At 39.0% G+C, this 22,837-nt stretch overlaps 1 protein-coding gene across 1 annotated transcript in view; it reads right to left on the minus strand.

The window, feature by feature from the left end:
- CATSPERB (cation channel sperm associated auxiliary subunit beta) overlaps positions 1-22,837 on the minus strand; it is a 129,598-nt gene that overhangs the window by 2,516 nt on the left and 104,245 nt on the right. The window contains 7 exon segments of the mRNA XM_052659538.1: positions 712-786; positions 1,766-1,866; positions 4,530-4,665; positions 6,306-6,416; positions 11,454-11,564; positions 12,316-12,513; positions 18,255-18,394. Coding sequence (XP_052515498.1) covers positions 712-786; positions 1,766-1,866; positions 4,530-4,665; positions 6,306-6,416; positions 11,454-11,564; positions 12,316-12,513; positions 18,255-18,394 — 872 coding nt within the window.

The raw sequence follows: 22,837 nt of genomic DNA on the forward strand, positions 1-22,837 counted from the left end.
TCTGGATCCTCTTTCTAGTGGGATGGATTTTCTCTCAGGATCTTATCTACACTGCTGCTTTGGCCACCCATCTGGTGCAGACTTATTACTGAGGCAGGGCCAGGACAGAAAAAGGAAAAGGAGAGAGTTGAGAGCTTTTGTTTTTGATAATGTTGTGTTGGTATTTGACAGTGAATGAGCCATTAACTAATTAAATTCACATTCCTCTACACCCCCATAGGCAGCAGATACCATTATGCAAGTAAGCAAAAATGAGTCATTGAATATCAGAGGGTGATTTGAGGAGACTGACTTTGGTTTCCAATTCTTTTGGATCTTGATGGCTTTGGGAGCATATAAGACTCTATTATCACAATGCAAATAACCAAAGGGAGGATAATGCTGGAAACTAAAATGTTATAGGCTGAGGTCTCTGTGGGGAGATAGTCGGAGGGATCAGAAAACAGCTAAATATGGAAAGTGAAGAGGGAACAAAAACAAAGACAGGCAATTATTACAACTTTCCCAGCATCAACTGGTCCTGAGACCTATTGAGGACTCTGACTTCACCCTTGCTGATGATGTCACCTCCAGTCTCCAGGACCCCCATCTCTGAGCCTTGTCCATCATATACATTCTGTCCTTTTTTTCTCTTCACTGTGTCCTGGACGGATGCCTGTCATATTACTTCCCCAGCCATCACCCCACTGGATATCTGTGCCTTTACTGTACCTGAAATTCTTCAACTAAGTTACAGAAAGAGACCCCTGGAACAACAGACACTCTGAAGTGAAAGAGCTCAGATCCCTGTGGAAAAAAATACACCAGGCATTAGCAACATCGACATTTGTGTTCCTTTAAGTAAAATATACACTGGGGTTACTTTCCCTACTGATGCTGCATAGAAAAATTCCCATCTCTTTTCTAAGCTTCTTGAGCATATACTTCATATAACAAAATAAAAATGGAAGGAGAAGGACAAGAGTTTGAAGCAGAGGGACTCGATAGCTGATATTTTTCTTTTTCTTTCTACTTTTTTTGAAGAAAAGATATTCATTCTATTTATTTTCCCTACAGCTCTACTGAGGTGGTATTGGCAAATAAAAATATACATTTAAGGTATACATGTGCTGGGGTTTTGGGGTAGATTTTTCTAAAATTGGAGTGTAATTTCTTTTCAGGGTTGTGTTAGTCTCTTCTGTACAGTGAGTCAGCTGTATATATATCCCCTCCCTCTTGTACTTCCCTCTCTGCCCCCCTACCCATCCCACCCATCAAGGGCATCACAGACCACCTAGCTGAGCTCCCTATGCTACACAGCAGGTTCACAGACACATGAAGTCTAACAAGGCCTTGAGGAGTGCTTTGGGCTAGTCCACATATATGGTTTTAATATGTCCCCTAACTTTTATTGGCTTTCACAACAATTACCTAGATTATGTCAACCTGCTGTGTTCTTAGACGCAGCCGGACCCAGAAGACACATGACTGTGTATGTCAAGGTGAAGAATGGTGAATCCGTTTCCACTAACTTTGGGAAACACCGTATCTGTTCCACCTTGATAATCCATTAGTCTTGTATTTCAGCTCAAAAAATGGTAAGTTAATGTTAAATTCAACATTAAGGTATCTATAGAAATAATAGCATCAAGGGAAATGGAGGAAAGCCTCCACACACTTCTCAGATGCTGTTTCCACCATTCATAGATAACTAAACTTTAAAAACAAAGACATAAAGGTCCTATCTAAACTCAAAATAGGGAAAATACAAATGTTGTCAACTTACTTTTATACTTAAGTTGAGGCCTAAAGGATTATACACTGGAGCAGAAAGAATCGATTCTAAGTAGGCCTTCATTTTTTTAACGTTTTCTGGCACAGTATGTCCTAAAATCACACCAAGTGTATTTTAAGCACATGTATGCTATTTTCTCATTCTGCATAAAGTTTCTTAAGTACATTAAGGTACAATGAAAGATTCCACTCTATAACATGGCTAAATTCTTTCATAGTTTTAGTTCTTCTTGACTTGGTGGAGAATATATTTACGGGAAATTAGCCCTGGCATATGACAGGGTATCTTCTCAGGGGCATCATCAAGAAGGACAAGATCTCTGACCACCTTAATCCAGACTGACCTTTCTTTCCTGCCCTATGCTCTTGACTAGTCCTGATCAGCCTATATTTTGGATATTTGGCAATGAAATAATTTCAGGACTACCTTAGCAGTTGGTAAATGATTTCCAGTAAGGTAGCAGAGAAGTTCCACAATAAGATCACCAAAATCTTTTCCAAAGGAAATGATCAGTTACTCCTGTTTTCTTATAATTCTTTCTAAAACTATATATGTAGTGTAGGGGTTAGAGATTGCAGTGGTGTAACGGTACATGGGATCTAAAGGGGGAAAAAACCTCTGATTGCAGCATCTGCCACTTTTCAGGATGTGAATATTCTTTTCTAAATTAAAAAAAAATTTAAGTTGAAGTATAGTTGATTTAAATGTTAGAAAAAAATATTATGTTAATTCCTAGTATATAGCAAAGTGATTCAGTATATATATATATATATATATTCTTTTTCGTATTCTTTTCTATTATAGGGTATAACAGGATATTGAATATAGTTTCTTGTGTTATACAATAAGACTTGTTTAGTTATTTACTTTATATATAGTAGTTTGTATCTGCTAATCCCAAACTCTTAATTTCTCCTTCTCCCATCCCTTTTCCCCTTTGGTAACCATAAATTTGTTTACTATGTCAATGAGTTTTCTTCTGTTTTGAAAATAAGTTCATTTGTAACATATTTCAGATTCCACATATAAGTGATATCATATGATATTTATCTTTTTCTTCCTTACTTTGCCTAGTGTGATAATCACTAGGTCCATCTATGTTACTGCAGATGGCATTATTTCATTCATTTTGTGGCTGAGCAATAGTCCATCTATATATATGTCTCTCTCTCTCTCTATGTATATATATACATATATATATATATGTATGTATCTCACATCTTTATCCATTCATCTGTCCGCGGGCACTTAGGTTGCTTCATGTCTTGGCTATTGCAAATAGTGCTGCTATGAACAGAGGGGTGCATTGTATCTTTTTCAATTACAGTTCTTTTGGGATAGACGCCCAGGAGTGGGATTGCTGGGTCATGTGACAGTTCTCTCTTTAGTTTTTTTAAGAAACCTCCACACTGTTCTCCATAGTAATTGTACCAATTTACATTCCTACCAACAGCATGGGAGGTTTCCCTATTTTCCATACAGGGTGTGAATATCCTCTTCATGACTAACTTTAAGCAACTAGTGTGTAACAACCAGTATGCCAAAATGCTTGAATATTTAACAATTGGCGCTCAAAGAGAACAGGTTTCAGCAAACCACAGAAAATGAGGATGTTAGTTAAAGCAAAATGTTTACTAATTCTCTTTGCTCAATTTTTCATTTCAAAAATTCATATGTGGGTCAGAGTATGACTCACAGAATATGAAATGTCTGGATATTTGGTCACATTTAGAAATTTCATTTAACTCTATTTATTGATCCATCAATCTATCTACCCATCAATCTCCTTAAAAGTACACATTCATGAACAAACACAAATGTGCAATAAAAAATTATGTATTTGAGGTAAAATTGAATTTTGGTAGATTTCATTTTACTTATTTAGAAATACTTCTGCATTATTTCAGTTATTTTATCATAAGCTATTTAATAAACTTTTCTTATATAATTGGAAGATAGATCCTATGAATATCTGGCAACACCTTTTATATCTTCCTCCATACAAGCAATGAAAGGAGACGCCAGACCAACATGTGGCACAAACTCAATCAATCATTTTTGCTGCTAATCTAGATAATGGCCCTGAATCCAGGTCACTGAAGTGATGGTGAAATAAGTGTGAGACACAGATACAGAAAACAAACGTATGGTTAACAAAGGGGAAAGGGGAAGAAGGGATAAACTAGGAGGTGGGGATTAACATATATATAGAACTATTTACAAAATAGATCACCATCAAGGACCTATTGTATAGCACAGGGGAATCTACTCAATATTTTGTAATAATTTATAAAGGGTAAAGAATTTGAAAAAATATATAAATATATGTACAACTGAATCATTGCATTGTATTAAAAAAAAGTGTGAGATGATAGAAGTAGCATGAACAATGATATAATAACTGATTAAACTTCTTTTCCAAAGACCTCTTGATTATCTTTTGGGTAAAAAGGTTTTGTAAACCACTTCTCTAGGTAATAACAACAGTGTGTGTGCTGTGCTCAGTCGTATCCGACTCTTTGCAGCCCCGTGGACTGTACCCCACCAGACTCTTCCGTCCATGAAATTTTCCAGGCAAGAATACTGGAGTGGGTTGCCATTTCCTATTCCAGGAATCTTCCTGACCTGGGGCTTGAACCCACATCTCTTGCATCTCCTGCATTGGCAGGTGGATTCTTTACCACTACACAACCTGGGAAGCCCAAAAACCACAGTACTTTTAGCTGCAACAATTGTAGAAGAAAGCAAATCCTACTTAGGTTCCAGTTTTCCCTGTTATTCACTTCAGTCACAGTAACCAGGTATGGAGTTTCCACTGGGAAATTCCCATCTTCACTGTAAACTTGCAAAGAAACTGGATATTGTATAACTGGAAACTTAAAACGAGGAACCTAAAATTCAAATGTCAAGAATGAGTATAAATTTGGAAAATTGAATACTAATTTCATTTCCTGGAAAAGGATGAATAGAATTTGGCTATTCTAAATTAAGTGTGCTTCTGAGAGAATTTCTGCCTTCTCAGGTCATGAAAAAAAATCTGTCTTACAGCAGAATCAGTGTGACTTTCAAAAGTAATATGCAAACACTGTGGTAGCAAAACTTGTATCTTTCTACTGACCTTTTTTTTCCCATAGGAATTTGCTATGATGATTTTTTGACTAACCCATATCCCTTAAGGTACTGTATGAACTGTAAGGTACTGTATGAGGAGAGTGAAAAAGTTGGCTTAAAGCTCAACATTCAGAAAACAAAGATCATGGCATCTGGTCCCATCACTTCATGGGAAATAGATGGAGAAATAGTGGAAACAGTGGCAGACTTTATTTTTTGGGGCTCCAAAATCTCTGTAGATGATGACTGCAGCCATGAAATTAAAAGACGCTTACTCCTTGGAAGAAAAGTTATGACCAACCTAGACAGCATACTAAAAAGCAGAGACATTACTTTGCCAACAAAGGTCCATCTAGTCAAGGCTATGGTTTTTCCAGTAGTCATGTATGGATGTGAGAGTTGGACTATAAGGAAAGCTGTAAGAACTGGGTCTTCCTAAAGCCCTCTCCCTGCCAGTCATGATCTTTCCATCATACTCATTAAACTCATGCTCTAGAGTTGAAATCTAGCTCCATCACATATTAGTGATATGATCTTTAGCAAATTACCAGGCTTCTGTGTGCCTCTAGCAAAATGAGATAAGTCATGGAGAAGCCTTAGAGCAGTATATGGTAGAAGTAAATGCTCAAGAAATAGTGGAATTCAGTAAGCGTGGCGTTGTGGTGGTACATAATAGCAACCTTTGCAATTTATTGAATGCTGACTCTATGCCCAATATTATGGTGCATGATTTTATTTTTATATAAAAACAAAACAATGAAATCACTTAAAATAATGTCATGTGTAGTCTGACAAGGACTTTGAAACAGATCTACTTAAAAGTTATACCAAGTGCATAGGTTGAGTCAGCTAATGCAGACACCAACATCAACCTGATACATGTCTGAATGCTTGGAGACGAACAGAAGGAACTATGTGACATAGAACCCACTCTCTTAACCAGCATATTATACTGTCTTCTAGTTTGTCACTACTACCTTGAGCTTCAAGTTTGATATTCCAGAGCCTGATACATATTATATACTCAATACTTTTTTGAATAAATCAATATTTACCACAATCTAGTATAGTTTTTGACAGGTTATAAATTGCTATCATATAGATATATGCATGTGTGTATCTTTATAAGAACCTGTGAAATGAATAGGGCAATGCAAGTTTTATTCTCTTTTACAGATGAGGTTAATTACTATGTCTCAGTTCAGTTTAATCGCTCAATTGTGTGTGACTCTTTGCGAGAGAATTACTATGTCTGGGAACATTTAAATTACAATCTTTTTAGCTTGATGTCATCTTTAATTCTATGTCACAATAAGACATTATTTCTACGTCTTAGGTTTCATGTTTAACCAAAATGCACATTTCAAAATCTTATTAATATGAAAGCACTCTGTCTTCAGGAAATTAAAGATTATCTTACCTTTTCTCGACAATCTGAGAAAGCAACAGCATATGAAAACTTCTGATCATTTGTACAATTACACTCCTTCCGAGTAGTTGCATTTGCACACTGTTTGAATTTACCAGATCTCTGCAAATAGAATTAAAATAGGTTGATGTGCTGGTTTTGGTGGCAGAATTTCTGCAGACTGAGTAAATATGAAATAAATATTTGTTCCCTGAATGAATAAAACTTTGAGAAGGTCAAAGGGGAAAAGTCCATTAATAATAAGGTAAAAGCACAGTATTTCTGAATTTTGTCTCCTTGCTTAGTAAGGAATCCAAGTATCACTCAGCTGCTTACCTCAGGGTTACCCTAGAGTTGACAGGCAGGGGACCAGAAAGCTTGTATCATTAAAAAAATCATTTTATATTTGGTACGCTGAGTCTTCCTTGCTGTGCACAGGTTTCCTCTAGCCGTGGTGAGTGGGGGCTCCTCTTTGTTGAGGTGCCCGGGCTTCTCACTGTGGTGGTTTCTCTTGTTATGGAGCACGGGCTGCAGGGTGCAGAGGCTTCAGCAGTTGTGGCTCCTGGGCTCTAGAGCGTGGGCTCAGTAGTTGCGGCACACAGGCTTAGCTGCTCCGTGGCATGTGGGATCCTCCAGACCTGGGGCCGATCCTGTGTCCCCTGCATCGGCAGGCAGATTCCTATCCACTGTACCACCAGGGAAGTCCAGCCCGTGTCATTCTGAATGCACTAACTAGGATGCTCACCTCCCTGTCCTTGGCCGCTCCCATCACTAGCATGGAAGCTGAGACCTAAAGGAGCAGACCTGGCCTGCCGTGCTGCAGACTATGGGTAGTCTTCAAACGTATTATTTTGTACTTGTCTCTCCTCATCACAGTCACTAATGCTGTTAAAATCCCCACTGTAGCCATCCACATGTTCTTCATTTTTTCATTTGATCACTCTTGCCAGAGGTTAGTTTATTCATTTTGGCGAAGAACTGGCTTTTGATTTTGATAATCAACTCTATTTCTAAAAAAAGTTATTCTTCCTTCTTTTTATAAGATTACCATTCTTTTCCCCATTGCTTCTTTTTTTCTTCTTTCTATTGAGATAAAATTTATCATTGTCAAGTGTACAATGCAGTGGGCTTTAGTACATTCACAATGTTGTTCAATCATTACCACTATTTCATTTCAGAACTAATTTGCTGCTTAGTTGGGTTCATTAGGCTCTTTGAATCTTTTTGAACTCTTGGTTTCACAATTATATTTTCAATTTTTGACATTTTGTGTGTGTGTATGTGTGTGATGTCTGTCTCCATTTTTTTCCTCATTACAATGGTTCCTTGAATTGTTCTGAAATAATTACTATGCTTATTCTAAAGTTTGCTTGTATTTATGATACTGTTTTCTGAGGCAGTTTTTTAAGTGTTGAGATTATGCTTCTTTCTTATTGTGGAAGTTTTTTTTTCAAATATTTGTTGTTGATCATCATTGTTCAGTCACTCAGTGATGTCCAACTCTTTGTCACCCCATGGACTGCAGCACACCAGGCTTCCCTGTCCTTCACCATCTCCTGGAGTTTGCTCAAAGTCATGTCCATTGAGTCGATGATGGCATACAACCACCTCATCCTCTGTTGTTCCCTTCTCCTCCTGCCCTCCATCTTTCCCAGCATCAGGGTCTTTTCCAATGAGTCAGTTCTTCCCATCAGGTGGCCAAGTTCAGTTCAGTTCAGTCGCTCAGTCGTGTTCAACTCTTTGCGACCCCATGAATCGCAGCACGCCAGGCCTCCCTGTTCATCACCATCTCCCAGAATTCACTCAGACTCATGTCCATTGAGTTGGTGATGCCATCCAGCCATCTCATCCTCGGTCGTCCCCTTCTCCTGTCCCCAATCCCTCCCAGCATCAGAGTCTTTTCCAATGAGTCAACTCTTCGTATGAGGTGGCCAGAGTACTGGAGTTTCAGCTTTAGCATCATTCCTTCCAAAGAAATCCCAGGGTTGATCTCCTTCAGAATGGACTGGTTGGATCTCCTTGCAGTCCAAGGGACTCTCAAGAGTCTTCTCCAACACCACAGTTCAAAAGCATTAATTCTTCAGCGCTCAGCTTTCTTCACAGACCAACTCTCACATCCATACATGACCACAGGAAAAACCATAGCCTTGACTAGGTGGACCTTAGTCGGCAAAGTAATGTCTCTGCTTTTGAATATACTATCTAGGTTGGTCATAACTTTTCTTCCAAGGAGTAAGCATCTTTTAATTTCATGCCTGCAGTCACCATCTGCAGTGATTTTGGAGCCCCCCAAAATTAAAGTCTGACACTGTTTCCACTGTTTCCCCATCTATTTCCCATGAAGTGATGGGACCAGATGCCATGATCTTCGTTTTCTGAATGTTGAGGTTTCAGCCAACTTTTTCACTCTCCTCTTTCACTTTCATCAAGAGGCTTTTTAGCTCCTCTTCACTTTCTGCCATAAGGGTGGTGTCATGACAGGTGGCCAAAGTATTGGAGTTTTAGCTTCAGCATCCTTCCAATGAATATACAGGGTTGATTTCCTTTAGGATTGACTGGTTTGATCTCCTTGCTGTCCAAGGGACTCTCAAGAGTCTTCAACACCACAGTTTGAAAGTATTTGTCTGCTTATCCTTGGGGAGTCTAACTGTAAACTGTGTGTCTGGAATGATGTTACACATGATTGCCTAGTAAGGGGATGATGTCAGTGTAACGAGAAGTTACAGCATTGGTCCAGGTGCACTTTTCCCCCAGGTGATCAGAGGCAGAATTACATACATTTTTAGTCTGCCCCACTAGGTGATGCTATTTAATTTGTATAGCTTTCAAAACTTGAAAGTGAAAGTATTAGTGAAAGTGTTTGCTGCTCTGTCATGTGCCATTCTTTGTGGCCCCATGGCCTGTATAGTTTTCAAAGCTTATTCTCCCCCATTAAAGATCCTCAAAGATGTCATGTGTATCTAGTTCACTGTTGTCTCTCTAGAAAATATCTGTACAGTGTCTGATGACTCTGGAAATGCTGGAGTGTGAAATTAACATTTGTTGAATATAGAAAAGGTCCACCGAAATCTGTTATTTACTTGTATGTAAATTAGATAATTTCCTATTCAACTCCCAAGAAAATCCAGAAGAAAAAAAGAGAAAACCCAAACTAAGGATTTCCATGTAAATATATTCAACTCATATTTCAATGGAGAAGGCTTGATTCTAGTGACATAGCAGAGTTCATCTTTGGAAGAGACTAGAATTGAAGAATTCAGTATTTGAGTTGCTCATTGCCTGGAACAGAGATTTTTACCCTGAAATCTAAGGTTAAACAAGTCAGTCTCATGTTGTGCATGTATATGTGTGTGTGTGTGTGTGTGTGTGTGTGTGTGTAATAGGGTGTGTATAAATGTGTATTATTAGTTTGTTGAACAATTTTTAAGCACTTCCTATGTCTGGCAGTTTTCTGGGTACTAAAGAGGCATGCGTGCCAAGTCGCTTCAGTTGTGTCCTGCTCTGAGATCCTATGGACTGTAGCCTGCCAGGCTCCTCTGTCCATGGGGATTCTCCAGGCAAAAATACTGGAGTGGGTTGCCATGCCCTCCTCCAGGGAATCTTCCCAGTGCAGGGATTGAACCCATGTCTCTTACATCTCCTGCATTTGCAGGCAGGTTCCTTACCACTGAGCCATCTTCAAGGGACACTAAAGATAGCAGAGAGAATAAAACTGATTAAAAATCCTCAATAATAACCCTGTCTTATGTAGCTTACCTTTTAATGAAATCTAATAAATAAACGGGTAAAACACGTAAAATTGTAAAAGGGGCAATGAAGAAAAATAAGGCAGGGAAGAGGGGCAAGACTGGTATCAGTGGAGGTGGATGGTACAGTTTTAAACAGAGTGGTCAAGGAAGGCCTCACAATGATGGCAACATTTAAGCAAAAACCTGAAGATGGTGATGAGATGTGCCATGTGATATCTGGCAAAAGTGCATTCCAGACAGAGGAAGTTTCTGAAGCTTAAAGACCCTGAGGTGAAAATACATGTAGTAGGTTTGAAGAATAGCAAGGAGGCCAACAGGGCCAGAGCAGACTGACCTGGGGGGAATCAGGTCAGATGGAAATCCAAGGCTAAACAATGGAGGACCTTATAAACCATTGTAAGAATAAAGCTTTTATTCTGAATGAGACAGGGAGATGAAGAGTTTTGAACAAAAGGAACAACCATTTTCTGTCTTTGTGTGTGCATGTACGTTCAAGAATGAATATGAATGTCCACGTGTCCATATATATACGCAGGTGTGTTTCTCTGGAGGGAGATTTCACAGGTGTCTATGAGGTTCCCTTGGGCAGCCACCCCATGATGTACTTTCCTTTTGAACCTAGTGGCTTCTCTCTGTTCTCTCTACTTTGTTCACTCAAACTTGAGAGAGGCAGAGTGCTGCTGGGGTTTGGTTATTTCTAGGCAGGAAATGAGTCTATGTTGGAGCAAACACTCTTCTCTCCTTTGGGACATCATTCCTTTTACAGGGCTCGAACTATGAGATGCTCTGGGGCTCTTTCATTAAACAAAACATACAAACAAAAACCAATACTCTCATCCCCCTTATGCTCTTTGAAATTCAAGTGGGAGTTTGGGAGAGGTCAAGGGGAAAGAGTCCGTTTAGACTCTTCGGTTCCAAAACCAAATCCAGGAATAGCAGTATAATATCATATAAGAAACGAATCGCCAGTCTAGGTTCGATGCAGGGTGCAGGATGCTTGGGGCTGGTTGCACTGGGATGACCCGGAGGGATGGTGTTGGGGGGGAGGTGGGAGGGAGGTTCGGGATTGGGAACATGTGTACACCTGTAGTGGATTCATGTTGATGTGTGGCAAAACCAATACAATATTGTAAAGTAAAAAATAATAATAATAATAAATAAAAAAAGAGAGAAGAAAGGGCTAAAGTAGTAGCAGGAAGAACAGGGACAGCCGTAGTAACCGAGGTAGTGGCGGTAGTAAGGGAGGAGGAGAGGAGGGGGAGGGGAAGGAGCAGCACTGCTGTATAGGTCACATTATGCTTAACGCACCTTCTCATCTAATCTCTGCAGCTAGGTCTGTTCATCTGTAATTTTACTGAATGGTTTCTTGAATTAAGATAAATACTAGTTTATCTGCAGAAAAAATATTTACCTTCGACTTGTAAAATAGATTTCTTGGTATGGGTTTGCTAGGATCTACATGATAAAAATTATCTGTAAGTGGAATAGCAATTCCCATATTAGATGGAGGCCTGTAGTTTATCTGAAAATGATCAAACAAAGATACTGTAAATTTCATTGTTATTTACCAAGTCTTTAATTTAAAAATCTTGATTTTCCAGAAAAGCATTCAAAACAGATATTTCACTTTTAGCTCCATGTATTTAAGTAACTTTCTCTTCCCCCAGCACTCCCTCAACCATGCTAATGCAACTTGGACCTTGTAAATAAGTGAAAAAAGTTTTAGAGACTAAGGTAGCTGTCATGAAGTCATGCAACAAAGTTTAAAAATCTTATTAAGAGTCTTAGTGACATATTTAATAAATAATTCAATTATTTACTAAATAATTGATGGTTTGGGTAATAATTTGGGATTTTTTGTTACAAAGAAAATTATAAGTAATCAGTTAACAAAGAGCAGTAATTAATATTTTAAAAACAGTCACGTGTTCTGATGAGACAAAAATTAAAATTGTTACTACATTGAAATCGGACCAGTAAGATATATCAGCTCAAGATAAGTATGAGTCAGCTTAAGGGCAAATAACTGTATATACTGTGAAAGCCCAAGATTATGCCACCATAATATAGTAGAAAATAATGATGAGACTATTACACTAAGAAAAACCATTAGTTCAGAACATTTCACATTTTAGTCATCATATCCTCAAAATGACACGAGGGTTGAAAAATAACTGAAGTGTTCTGAGTAATTCAGGAAAGAAATGCTAAGACCGAATGGCGAGCTAGTCACACAAAAGTAACATATCACTGGAACTGCTTAGGTTTCTTACCGGCAAAACTTTGATCATATTAAAACCCTGACTGTTCACGTAAACTCCACTCATCCAGTCTTCCAAGGGGATAATTTCACTAGGAATGTGATGCATAGACTTGAGATAACTACAGCTGCTTTTCAACATTGGCACGAATGTTGTAACATAGCACTCAGTCGATGCTCCCCAGACAATAAACTCCAGTGAAGTTGAACCCTGGAAATATCCAAATAAATGAAGGTTAATTAAAGTAACTGTTATCTACTGAACTGTGCCTATACCGTATGTTGAGGTCCCGACCTCCAGTATCTCAGAATGGGACTATATTTGGCAATAAGGCCTTTTTGTTGTCATTGTTCATACACTCAGTTGTGTCCGACTCTTTGGAGACCCCATGGACTGCAGCACACCTGGCTTCCCTGTCCGTCACAAACTCCCAGAACTTGCTCAAACTCATGTCCATTGAGTTGGTGATGCCATCCAACCATCTCATTCTTTGTCGTCCGCTTCTCCTCCTGCCTTTAATCTTTCCCCGTATCAGGGTCTTTTCTAATGAGTCAGCTCTTCGTATCAGGTGGCCAAAATATTGGAGCTTCAGCTTCAGCATCAGCCCTTCCAATGAATATTCAGGATTTATTTCTTTAGGATTGACTGGTTTCATCTCCTTGCAGTCCAAGAGACTCTCAGGAGTCTTCTCCAGCACCCAGTTCAAAAGCATCAGTTCTTTGGTGCTCAGCCTTCTTTATGGTCCAATACTCACAAACACATGACTACTGGAAAAACCTTAGCTTTGACCAGATGGACCTTTGTTGGGAAAGTAATGTCTCTGCTTCTCAATATGCTGTCTAGGTTGCTCATAGCTTTCCTTCCAAGGAGCAAGCATCTTTTAATTTCATGGCTGCAGTTGCCATCTGAAGTGATTTTGGAGCCCAAGAAAATAAAATCTGTCACTGTTTCCATTGTTTCCCCATCTATTTGCCATGAAATGATGGGATTGGATGCCACGATCTTCGTTTTTTTTTTAAGTTTAGTTTTAAGCCAGTTTTTTCCTCTTTTACCTTCATCCGTTCAGTTCAGTTCAGTCACTCAGTCATCTCCGACTCTGTGCGACCCCATGAACTGCAGCACACCAGGCCTCCCTGTCCATCACCAACTCCCAGAGTCCACCCAAACCCATGTCCATTGAGTTGGTGATGCCATTCAACCATCTTATCCTCTGTCGTCCCCTTCTCCTCCTGCCCTTAATCTTTCCCAGCATCAGGGTCTTTTCAAATGAGTCAGCTCTTTGCATCAGGTGGCCAAAGTACTGGAGTTTCAGCTTCAGCATCAGTCCTTCCAATGAACACCCAGGACTGATCTCCTTTAGGATCGACTGTTTGGATCTCCTTGCAGTCCATGGGACTTTTTTTTTTTTTTTTTTTGCTATATATATATTTTATTTTTACTTTATTTTACAATACTGTATTGGTTTTGCCATACATTGACATGAATCCACCATGGGGGTACATGCGTTCCCAAACATGAGCCCCCCTCCCACCTCCCTCCCCATAACATCTCTCTGGGTCATCCCCGTGCACCAGCCCCAAGCATGCTGTATCCTGCATCAGACATAGACTGGCGATTCGATTCTTACATGATAGTATACATGTTTCCATGCCATTCTCCCAAATCATCCCACCCTCTCCCTCTCCCTATGAGTCCAAAAGTCCGCTATACACATCTGTGTCTTTTTTGCTGTCTTGCATACAGGGTCATCATTGCCATAAGAGTCTTCTCCAACACCACAGTTCAGAAGCATCAATTCTTCGGCACTTAGCTTTCTTTATAGTCCAACTCTCACATCCATACATGACCACTGGAAAAACCATAGCCTTGACTAGATGGACGTTTGTTGACAAATTAATGTCTCTTCATCAAGAGGCTCTTTAGTTCCTCTTCTCTTTCTGCCATAAGGGTGGTGTCATCTGCATATCTGAGGTTATTGGTTTTTCTCCAAGCAAACTTGATTCCAGCTTGTGCTTTATCCAGCCTGGCATTTTGCATGATGTACTCTGTATACAAGTTAAATAAGCAGGGTGACAATATACAGCTTTGACTTACTCCTTTTCCAACTTGGAACCAGTCCATTGTTCCATGTCCAGTTCTAACTGTTGATTCTTGACCTGCATACATGTCACAGGAGGCAGGTAAGGTGGTCTAGTATTCCCATCTCTTTAAGAATTTTCCAGTTTGTTGTGATCCACACAATCAAAGGCTTTAGTGTAGTCAATGAAGCAGAAGTAGATGTTTTTCTGGAATTCTCTTGCTTTTTCCATGATCCAGCGGATGTTGGCAATTTGATCTCTGGTTCCTCTGCCTTTTCTAAATCCAGCTTGAACATCTGGGAGTTCTCAGTTCACATACTCTTGAGGCCTAGATTGGAGAATTTTGAGCATTACTTTGCTCAAAAAAAAGTGTGTGAAATGAGTGCAATTGTGTGTTAATTTGAACATTCTTTGTTCAAAGGCCTAAGGAGGTAATTAACTTAAGGCCTTTGTAATTAAATTAAGATGAGATAATTAGTGTGGGCTCTAATCCAATATGATGGCCATCACATAACAATAGGAAATTTGAACACAGACATGCACAGCGAGGAGACCAAGTGAAGACACAGGGAGGAGTCAGCCATCTGCAATCCAAGGACAAAGACTTTAGAAGAAACCAACCCTGCCAATGCCTTGCTCTTGGCTTTTAGCCTCCAGAACGGTGAGAAAATAAATTTCTGTTGCTTAAGCCACTCAGTCCATTGTATTTTGTTATGGCAGCCCTGGCAAACTAGGACAGTAATCAACTAAAGAATATAGAAAATGAAAAGAAATAAAAAAGAATGATAATATAATAGAAGACAAAAATAGAGTCATAAATTTGACCATAATGATCTGTTTTAGAATAAATCTTAACAGAAGACATATTCTTTTCCAGGAAGAAATATATCCCAATCTAATTGGCTGTGGGTGACATTTGAAAATGAACAAGGATCAAGTGTTTATTATTAAATAAACACTATAATTGGATGTAGTTGGATATAAAACCAACTTAGAATAGCAAGGCCTTTCTCTTTCATTGATGAGCCTGTGGACATTTGCTTTGATAATACGAATAAAATAACTTCCATTGGTATACATTCAGAAAAGAAGATATTCACTTAGCAATCACTGTATTTCACAAAGATATGTTTTTAGTAGAAATTTGTGTACAGAAAACATATTTTCACCTTGCACAACATTAAACATTCAACAAAATTTGATAAATTCTGTTTGAAATTCTCAAGTATTTCTGGAAATTAAAAAATGTAGAGATACTAATAATTGTAGAGATATAGTAACTCTGGTAGTTTTGTCCCTATCCCCAAACTCTGTATTCCATTAAAAATAACAATTTTTAATGAATTCTGCCAAGTTCAATAAGAAATAAGTAAGCAAACAGAAACATCCAGAATACTGGAGACTCTGCAACATAACTGACTCAACAGCAGCAGTTCAATGACAGGGGAAGATAATGGAGCAATACCTATTTTTGATGAAAAGAGATGAATAAATAACCACAGACTATGTGACTCTTGTTTGGATCCCAATTCAAACCAACCATGAACAATTTTTTGGAGAAAATTGGGGGAATTTGCTTATGGATTGGGCTTTATAGAATATCAAAACAAATTTAGCTTAAAAAATTTCAAGGGTGAAAATGGTATTCTTGTTATGTGAGAGATTATACACATATTTTTGAAGATATGTATGATGGCATATATGTATGAATTTGAGAAAACTCCTGGAGACAGTGGAGGACAGAGGAGCCTGGCATGCTATAGTCCATGGAGTTGCAAAGAGTTGGACATGACTTAGCAACTGAACAACAACATGGAAGCATATAGGAGTGAAGTGACATGAAGTTGCTATTCATTTAACAGAATATAATATATTGTATTATAACAGAATATAAATGAATTCTGAATATCATTGGTCAGAATATAAACCAAAAAAAAAAAATTAGAATGATAAAACAAGTGTCAAAACCCTGACTGTTTAATTTGAGAAATAGGTATATGGAAATTCATCTTTTGTCTATATCTGAAAATTTTCATGATAGACAAATTTTAGTATATACAAAAATATTTATTGACACAAAGGATTATACCATAAAATTAAGTGGAAGTAATAGCTAACAGTGAATGGTGTCCGATTTGTGATTTCCGAAGAAAAGAATTTAGCTTCAGGACCAGAGAAGAGGCTCCAGGCAGTCAGAGCTTCATGTGGCAGAAGTTTTATTACAGTGAAAAAGAGACACAGAAAGCTTCTGAAATAGACATCAGAAGGGGGAAGAGTGTCCCACTCTTGATAGTTTTATCAAGGCCTTATATTCTTTTTCCCTGATGACTTCCCTGGTGGCTCAGACGGTAAAGCGTCTGCCTACCATTCAGGAGACCCGGGTTCAATCCCTGGGGTGGGAAGATCCTCTGGAGAAGGAAATGGCAACCCACTCCAGTACTCTTGCCTGGAAAATCCCATGGACGGAGGAATGTGGTGGGCTACAGTGCATGGGGTCGCAAAGAGTCTGACACAACTGAGCAACTTAACTTTATATACTTTTTCAATTGGTTACTAACAATAGAAAGCTTTTACCAGACACACTCCCACAACATACATTTTAAGATAACAGGATTAGTCAGAAGGTTCTTAAGGAGAAACATGGCCTTAAGCAGGATATATTGCTGTTATATAATCATTAGTATAGACTTTAAGGAAAAACATACCCTTGAGCAAATGAGTCGCTTTGTTGTGTAATCATTAGCTCTGGGATTAAAGAAAGTTAATCTTAGAAGAAATAGATTGTTGCAATAACAATTCAGAGCTTAAGGAAAAAACATCTCATGTGAGTAAGATGAGGGAATGTAGAAAAAAAAATTTTTCCCTTTCTCCTTGAGGGCCTCGGACCATTATCAACCTCTAAGAAGGAGCAAATTTTTTAACGTGTGTATATAATGCTCTCCTAGTTTCAGGGGAAAAAGGAAAAAATGGAAAATTCTTGTTGTTCAGTCACTAAGTTGTGTCTGACTCTGAGATCCCATGGACTGAAGCACACCAGGCTTCCCTGTCTTTCACTACCTCCTGGAGCTTGCTCAAACTCTTGTCCATTGAGTCAGTGGCATCCAGCCATCTCATCCTCTGTCTCCCCCTTCACCTCTTGCCTTCAATCCTTCCCAGCATCAGGGTCTTTTCCAATGAGTCAGTTCTTCGCATCGGGTGGCAAAAGTATTGGAGCTTCAGCACTCATCCTTCCAATGAATTCTCAGTGTTTATTTTCTTGTTGACCATTTTCTATGTGCCAGAGAGTTATTGAAATGGCCTACATGAATTATCACATTTAACTCTCAAAACAATCCTATGAAGTATTATTATTATCACTTCCATTTTATAGATGAGGAAATTCGGTCAAAGTATGTTTCTCAAGCTCACAAAAACACTGCCTGCATGTGTGCTAAGTCGATTCAGTCGTGTCCAACTCTTTGGGACCCTATGGACTGTAGCCCGCCAGGCTCCTCTGTCCATAGGATTCTCCAGGCAAGAATACTGGAGTGGGTTGCTGAGCCCTTCTCCAGGGGATCTTCCGACCCAGGGATCAAGCCCATCTCTCTTGAGTCGTCTGCATTGGCAGGTAGGTTCTTTACCACTAGTGCCATCTGGGAAGCCCACAAAAGCAGTCGCAGCAGTACCAGTCTTTTCTGGAGCTCAATTTTTTAATGTCTATCATACATACATACATATCATACATACAGCCTTTTTGTAATGCCCAAGATGTTAAAAGTGTTTCATCATCCTTGATAGGTAGGATTATGCATAATTTTTCCTTCTTTTTCTTGGTTTATACCCTAAATTTTCTATAATCAATAGATTTTAAAAAATAATTAAAGAAAAATTTACTTGGTGTAAAGTTTTGCTAGCTGTAGAAACTTCCATTATATAACTATCAGTTTCATCAAAATAGCCTTCAACTTTAACTTCCAACAAATTTGGGTTTCCAACAATTACTTGCAGTAGTGGTATTTTAAGCGTTGTAAGAACTATGGAAACAAAACCAAGAGTTAACATAAAATTAAGAAAAATTTAAGCAGTTTCATAATGATTGGTCAATTAGAATTCTAGAACATCTACAGAATCTATTATGAAGGCTGCATAATGGCCACAAATATAGCTAGGGAACTTTAATACCTCTGAAAAAATTTTATTGTTTTATTTTTAAAAATTTATTTATTTTAATTGGAGGCTAATTACAATATTGTAGTGGGTTTTGCCATACACTGACATGAATCAGCCATGGGTGTACATGTGTTCCCCATCCTGAACACCCCCCACACCTCGCTCCCCATCCCATCCCTCAAGGTCATCCCAGTGTACCAGCCCTGAGCACCATGTCTCATGCATTGAACCTGCAATGGCGATCTGTTTCACATATGATAATATACATGTTTCAATGCTATTCTCCCAGATCATCCCACCCTCACCTTCTCCCCCAGAGTCCAAAAGACTGTTCTATACATCTGTGTCTCTTTCGCTGTCTCGGATATAGGGTTATCATTACCATCTTTCTAAATTTCATATATATGCGTTCAGTTCTGTTCAGTCGCTCAGTTCAGTCCAATTCTTTGTGACTCCATGAATTTCAGCACGCCAGGCCTCCCGGTCCATCACCAACTCCCGGAGTTCACTCAAACTCATGTCCATCGAGTCAGTGATGCCATCCAGCCATCTCATCCTCTGTCATCCCCTTGTCCTCCTGCCGCCAATCCCTCCCAGCATCAGGGTCTTTCCCAATGAGTCAACTCTTTGCATGAGGTGGCCAAAGTATTGGAGTTTCAGCCTCAGCATCAGTCCTTCCAATGAACACCCAGAACTGATCTCCTTTAAGATGGACTGGTTGGATCTCGTTGCAGTCTAAGGGACTCTCAAGAGTCTTCTCCAACACCACAGTTCAAAAGCATCAATTCTTCAGTGCTCAGCTTTCTTCACAGTCCAACTCTCACACCCATACATGACCACTGGAAAAACCATAGCCTTGACTAGATGGAACTTTGTTGGCAAAGTAATGTCTCTGCTTTTTAATATGCTATCTAGGTTGGTCATAACTTTTCTTCCAAGGAGTAAGCATCTTTTAATTTCATGGCTGCAGTCACCATCTGCAGTGATTTTGGAGCCCCCCAAAATAAAGTCTGACACTGTTTCCACTATTTCTCCATCTATTTCCCATGAAGTGATGGGACCAGGTGCCATGATCTTCGTTTTCTGAAAGTTGAGCTTTAAGCCAACTTTTTCCGTCTCCACTTTCACTTTCATCAAGAGGCTTTTTAGTTCCTCTTCACTTTCTGCCATAAGGGTGGTGTCATCTGCATATCTGAGGTTATTGATATTTCTCCCGGCCATCTTGATTCCAGCTTGTGCTTCCTCCAGTCCAGCGTTTCTCATGATGTACTCTGCATATAAGTTAAATAAGTAGGGTGACAATATACAGCCTTGATGTACTCCTTTTCCTATTTGGAACCAGTCTGTTGTTCCATGTCCAGTTCTAACTGTTGCTTCCTGACCTGCATACAGGTTACTCAAGAGGCAGGTCAGGTGGTCTGGTATTCCCATCTCTTTCAGAATTTTCCACAGTTTATTGTGATCCACACAGTCAAAGGCTTTGGCATAGTCAATAAAGCAGAAATAGATGTTTTTTTCTGAAACTCTCTTGCTTTTTCCATGATGCAGCAGATGTTGGCAATTTGATCTCTGGTTCCTCTGCCTTTTCACATATGGCTGAAGCCTGGCTTGGAGATTTTTTGAGCATTACTTTACTAGCATGTAAGATGAGTGCAATTGTGTGGTAGTTTGAGCATTCTTTGGCATTGCCATTCTTTGGGATTGGAATGAAAACTGACCTTTTCCAGTCCTGTGGCCACTGCTCAGTTTTCCAAATTTGCTGGCATATTGAGTGCAGCACTTTCACAGCATCATCTTTCAGGATTTGAAATAGCTCAACTGGGATTCCATCACCTCCGCTAGCTTTGTTCGTAGTGATGCTTTGTAAGGCCCACTTGACTTCACATACCAGGATGTCCGGCTCTAGGTGAGTGGGAGTGATCACACCTTCATGATTATCTTGGTCGTGAAGACCTTTTTTGTACAGTTCTTCTGTGTATTCTTGCCACCTCATCTTAATATCTTCTGCTTCTGTTAGGTCCATACCATTTCTGTCCTTTATCGAGTCCATCTTTGCATGAAATATTCCCTTGGTATCTCTAATTTTCTTGAAGAGATCTCTAGTCTTTCCTATTCTATTGTTTTCCTCTATTATATATATATATATATTATATATATATATATATTATACAATTATTTTTATAATGTCTTTCTTGTTTTTCCATCAACTCAAGATTGAAATTTTGTTTTCTATGCTTGTTGACTTTTTCTTATGTTGGGTCATTTCCTTACATGGTTTTAAAATTATTTTTCTCAATACATGGTCAATGTAGATAGTATTTTTTTAATTGGAGGATAATTGCCTTACAATATCGTGTTGGCCTCTGCCATTCATCAGCATGAATTAGCCATGGGTATACATATATCTCCTCTCTTATGAACCCATCTCCCATCTCCCACCCTATCACACCCGTTTAGGTTCACAGAACACTGGTTTGAGCTCCCTGTGTCACACAGAAAATTCCCACTCGCTATCTATTTTACATATGGTAATGTGTATGTTTCCATGCTATTCTTTCAATTCGTCCCACCCTCTCCTTCTCCCACTGTGTTCACAAGTCTGTTCTCTATGTTTGCGTCTTCATTGCTGCCCTGCAAATAGGTTCATTAGTACCATCATTCTAGATTCCAAACATATGCACAGAGTGAAGTAAGTCAGAAAGATTGACTTTTTTGTGCAAGTCCATGTTACCTGGATTATGAAAGTATTCATACAGGTGGTTTTGTGCTTCCTTAAGCTGGGGCCTAGGGTTGTAATGATTTCTCAGTTTGATATTCTTGTTTCTGGTGTGTAGTCTCTGGGTGTTACACAGTCTAGAAGTTTGGGTTTTTTATAAGAAATTCTTTGAGAGTCCCATGGAGATCATAGTCCCCCATCTCCTTCTTTGGGTTGTTGGGTAGTGTTGTTCTTATTGCCTCTTCACTGCTCCACTATCTGATGGTTCCAGCCTTACTTAATGTTCTCAGTTCCAACTTCATACCACAAGGTAGAAATGTCTAAAGGTCTACATCTTCAAACCAATGGCTGGGCATTAAAACACATTCCACTGTCTAAGTGATCTACATCTGAGCCTCATAACCTTGTAGGAGCTACACATTAGCTAACTCTTTTGACTTTGAATTCCTTCTTCATTTCTTATTGTTGCTCAGTTGCAAAGTGGTGTCTGACTCTTTGCGACCCCATGGGCTATAGCACACCAGGCTTCCCTGTCTTTCACCAACTCTCAGAGTTTGCTCAAACTCATGTCCAATGAGTCGGTGATGCCATCCAACCATATTGTCCTCTGTTGTCCCTTCTGAAAGAATATTCAGGATTGATTTCCTATAGGATTGACTGATTTGATCTCCTTGCAGTCCAAGGGACTCTCAAGGTCTTCTCCAACATCACAGTTCAAAAACAACAATTCTTTGTCACTCAGCCTTCTTTATGGTCCAATGCTCACATCCATACATGACTACTGGAAAAACCTTATCTTTGACCAGATGGACCTTTGTTAGCAAAATGATATCTCTGCTTCTTAATAAGCTATCTAGGTTTGTCATAGCTTTTCATCCAAGGAGCAAGCATCTTTTAATTTCATGGCTGCAGTTGCCATCTGAAGTGATTTTGGAGCCCAATAAAATAAAGTCTGTCACTGTTTCCATTGTTTTCCCATCTATTTGCCATGAAATGATGGGACTGGATGCCACAATCTTCATTTTTTTGAAAGTTGAGTTTTAAGCCAGCTTTTTTACTGTCCTCTTTCACTTTCATCAAGAAGCTCTTTAGTTCCTCTTCGCTTTCTGCCATAATGGTGGTGTCATCTGCATGTCTGAGGTTATTGATATTTCTCCTGGAAATCTTGATTTCAGCTTGTGCTTCATCCAGCCTGGCATTTTGCATGATGTACTCTGCATATAAGTTAAATAAGCAGGATGGCAATATATAGCCTTGACATACTTCTTTTCTAACTTGGAACCAGTCCATTGTTCCATGTTCAGTTCTAACTGTTGCTTTTTTACCTGCATACAGGTTTCTCAGGATGCAAGGAAGGTGGTCTGGTATTCCCATCTCTTTAAGAATTTTCTACAATTTGTTGTGATCCACACATCAAAGGCTTTAGTGTAGTGAATGAAGCAGATGTTTTTCTGGAATTCTCTTGCTTTTCCTATGATCCAGTGGATATCTGATTCCTCTACGTTTTCCAAATCCAGCTTGAATATCTGAAAGTTCTTGGTTCACATACTGTTGAAGCCTAGCCTGGAGAATTTTGAGCAATACTTTGCTA

The sequence above is a fragment of the Budorcas taxicolor genome, chromosome 21 (genome assembly GCF_023091745.1).
Source record: "Budorcas taxicolor isolate Tak-1 chromosome 21, Takin1.1, whole genome shotgun sequence".
NCBI lineage: Eukaryota > Metazoa > Chordata > Mammalia > Artiodactyla > Bovidae > Budorcas > Budorcas taxicolor.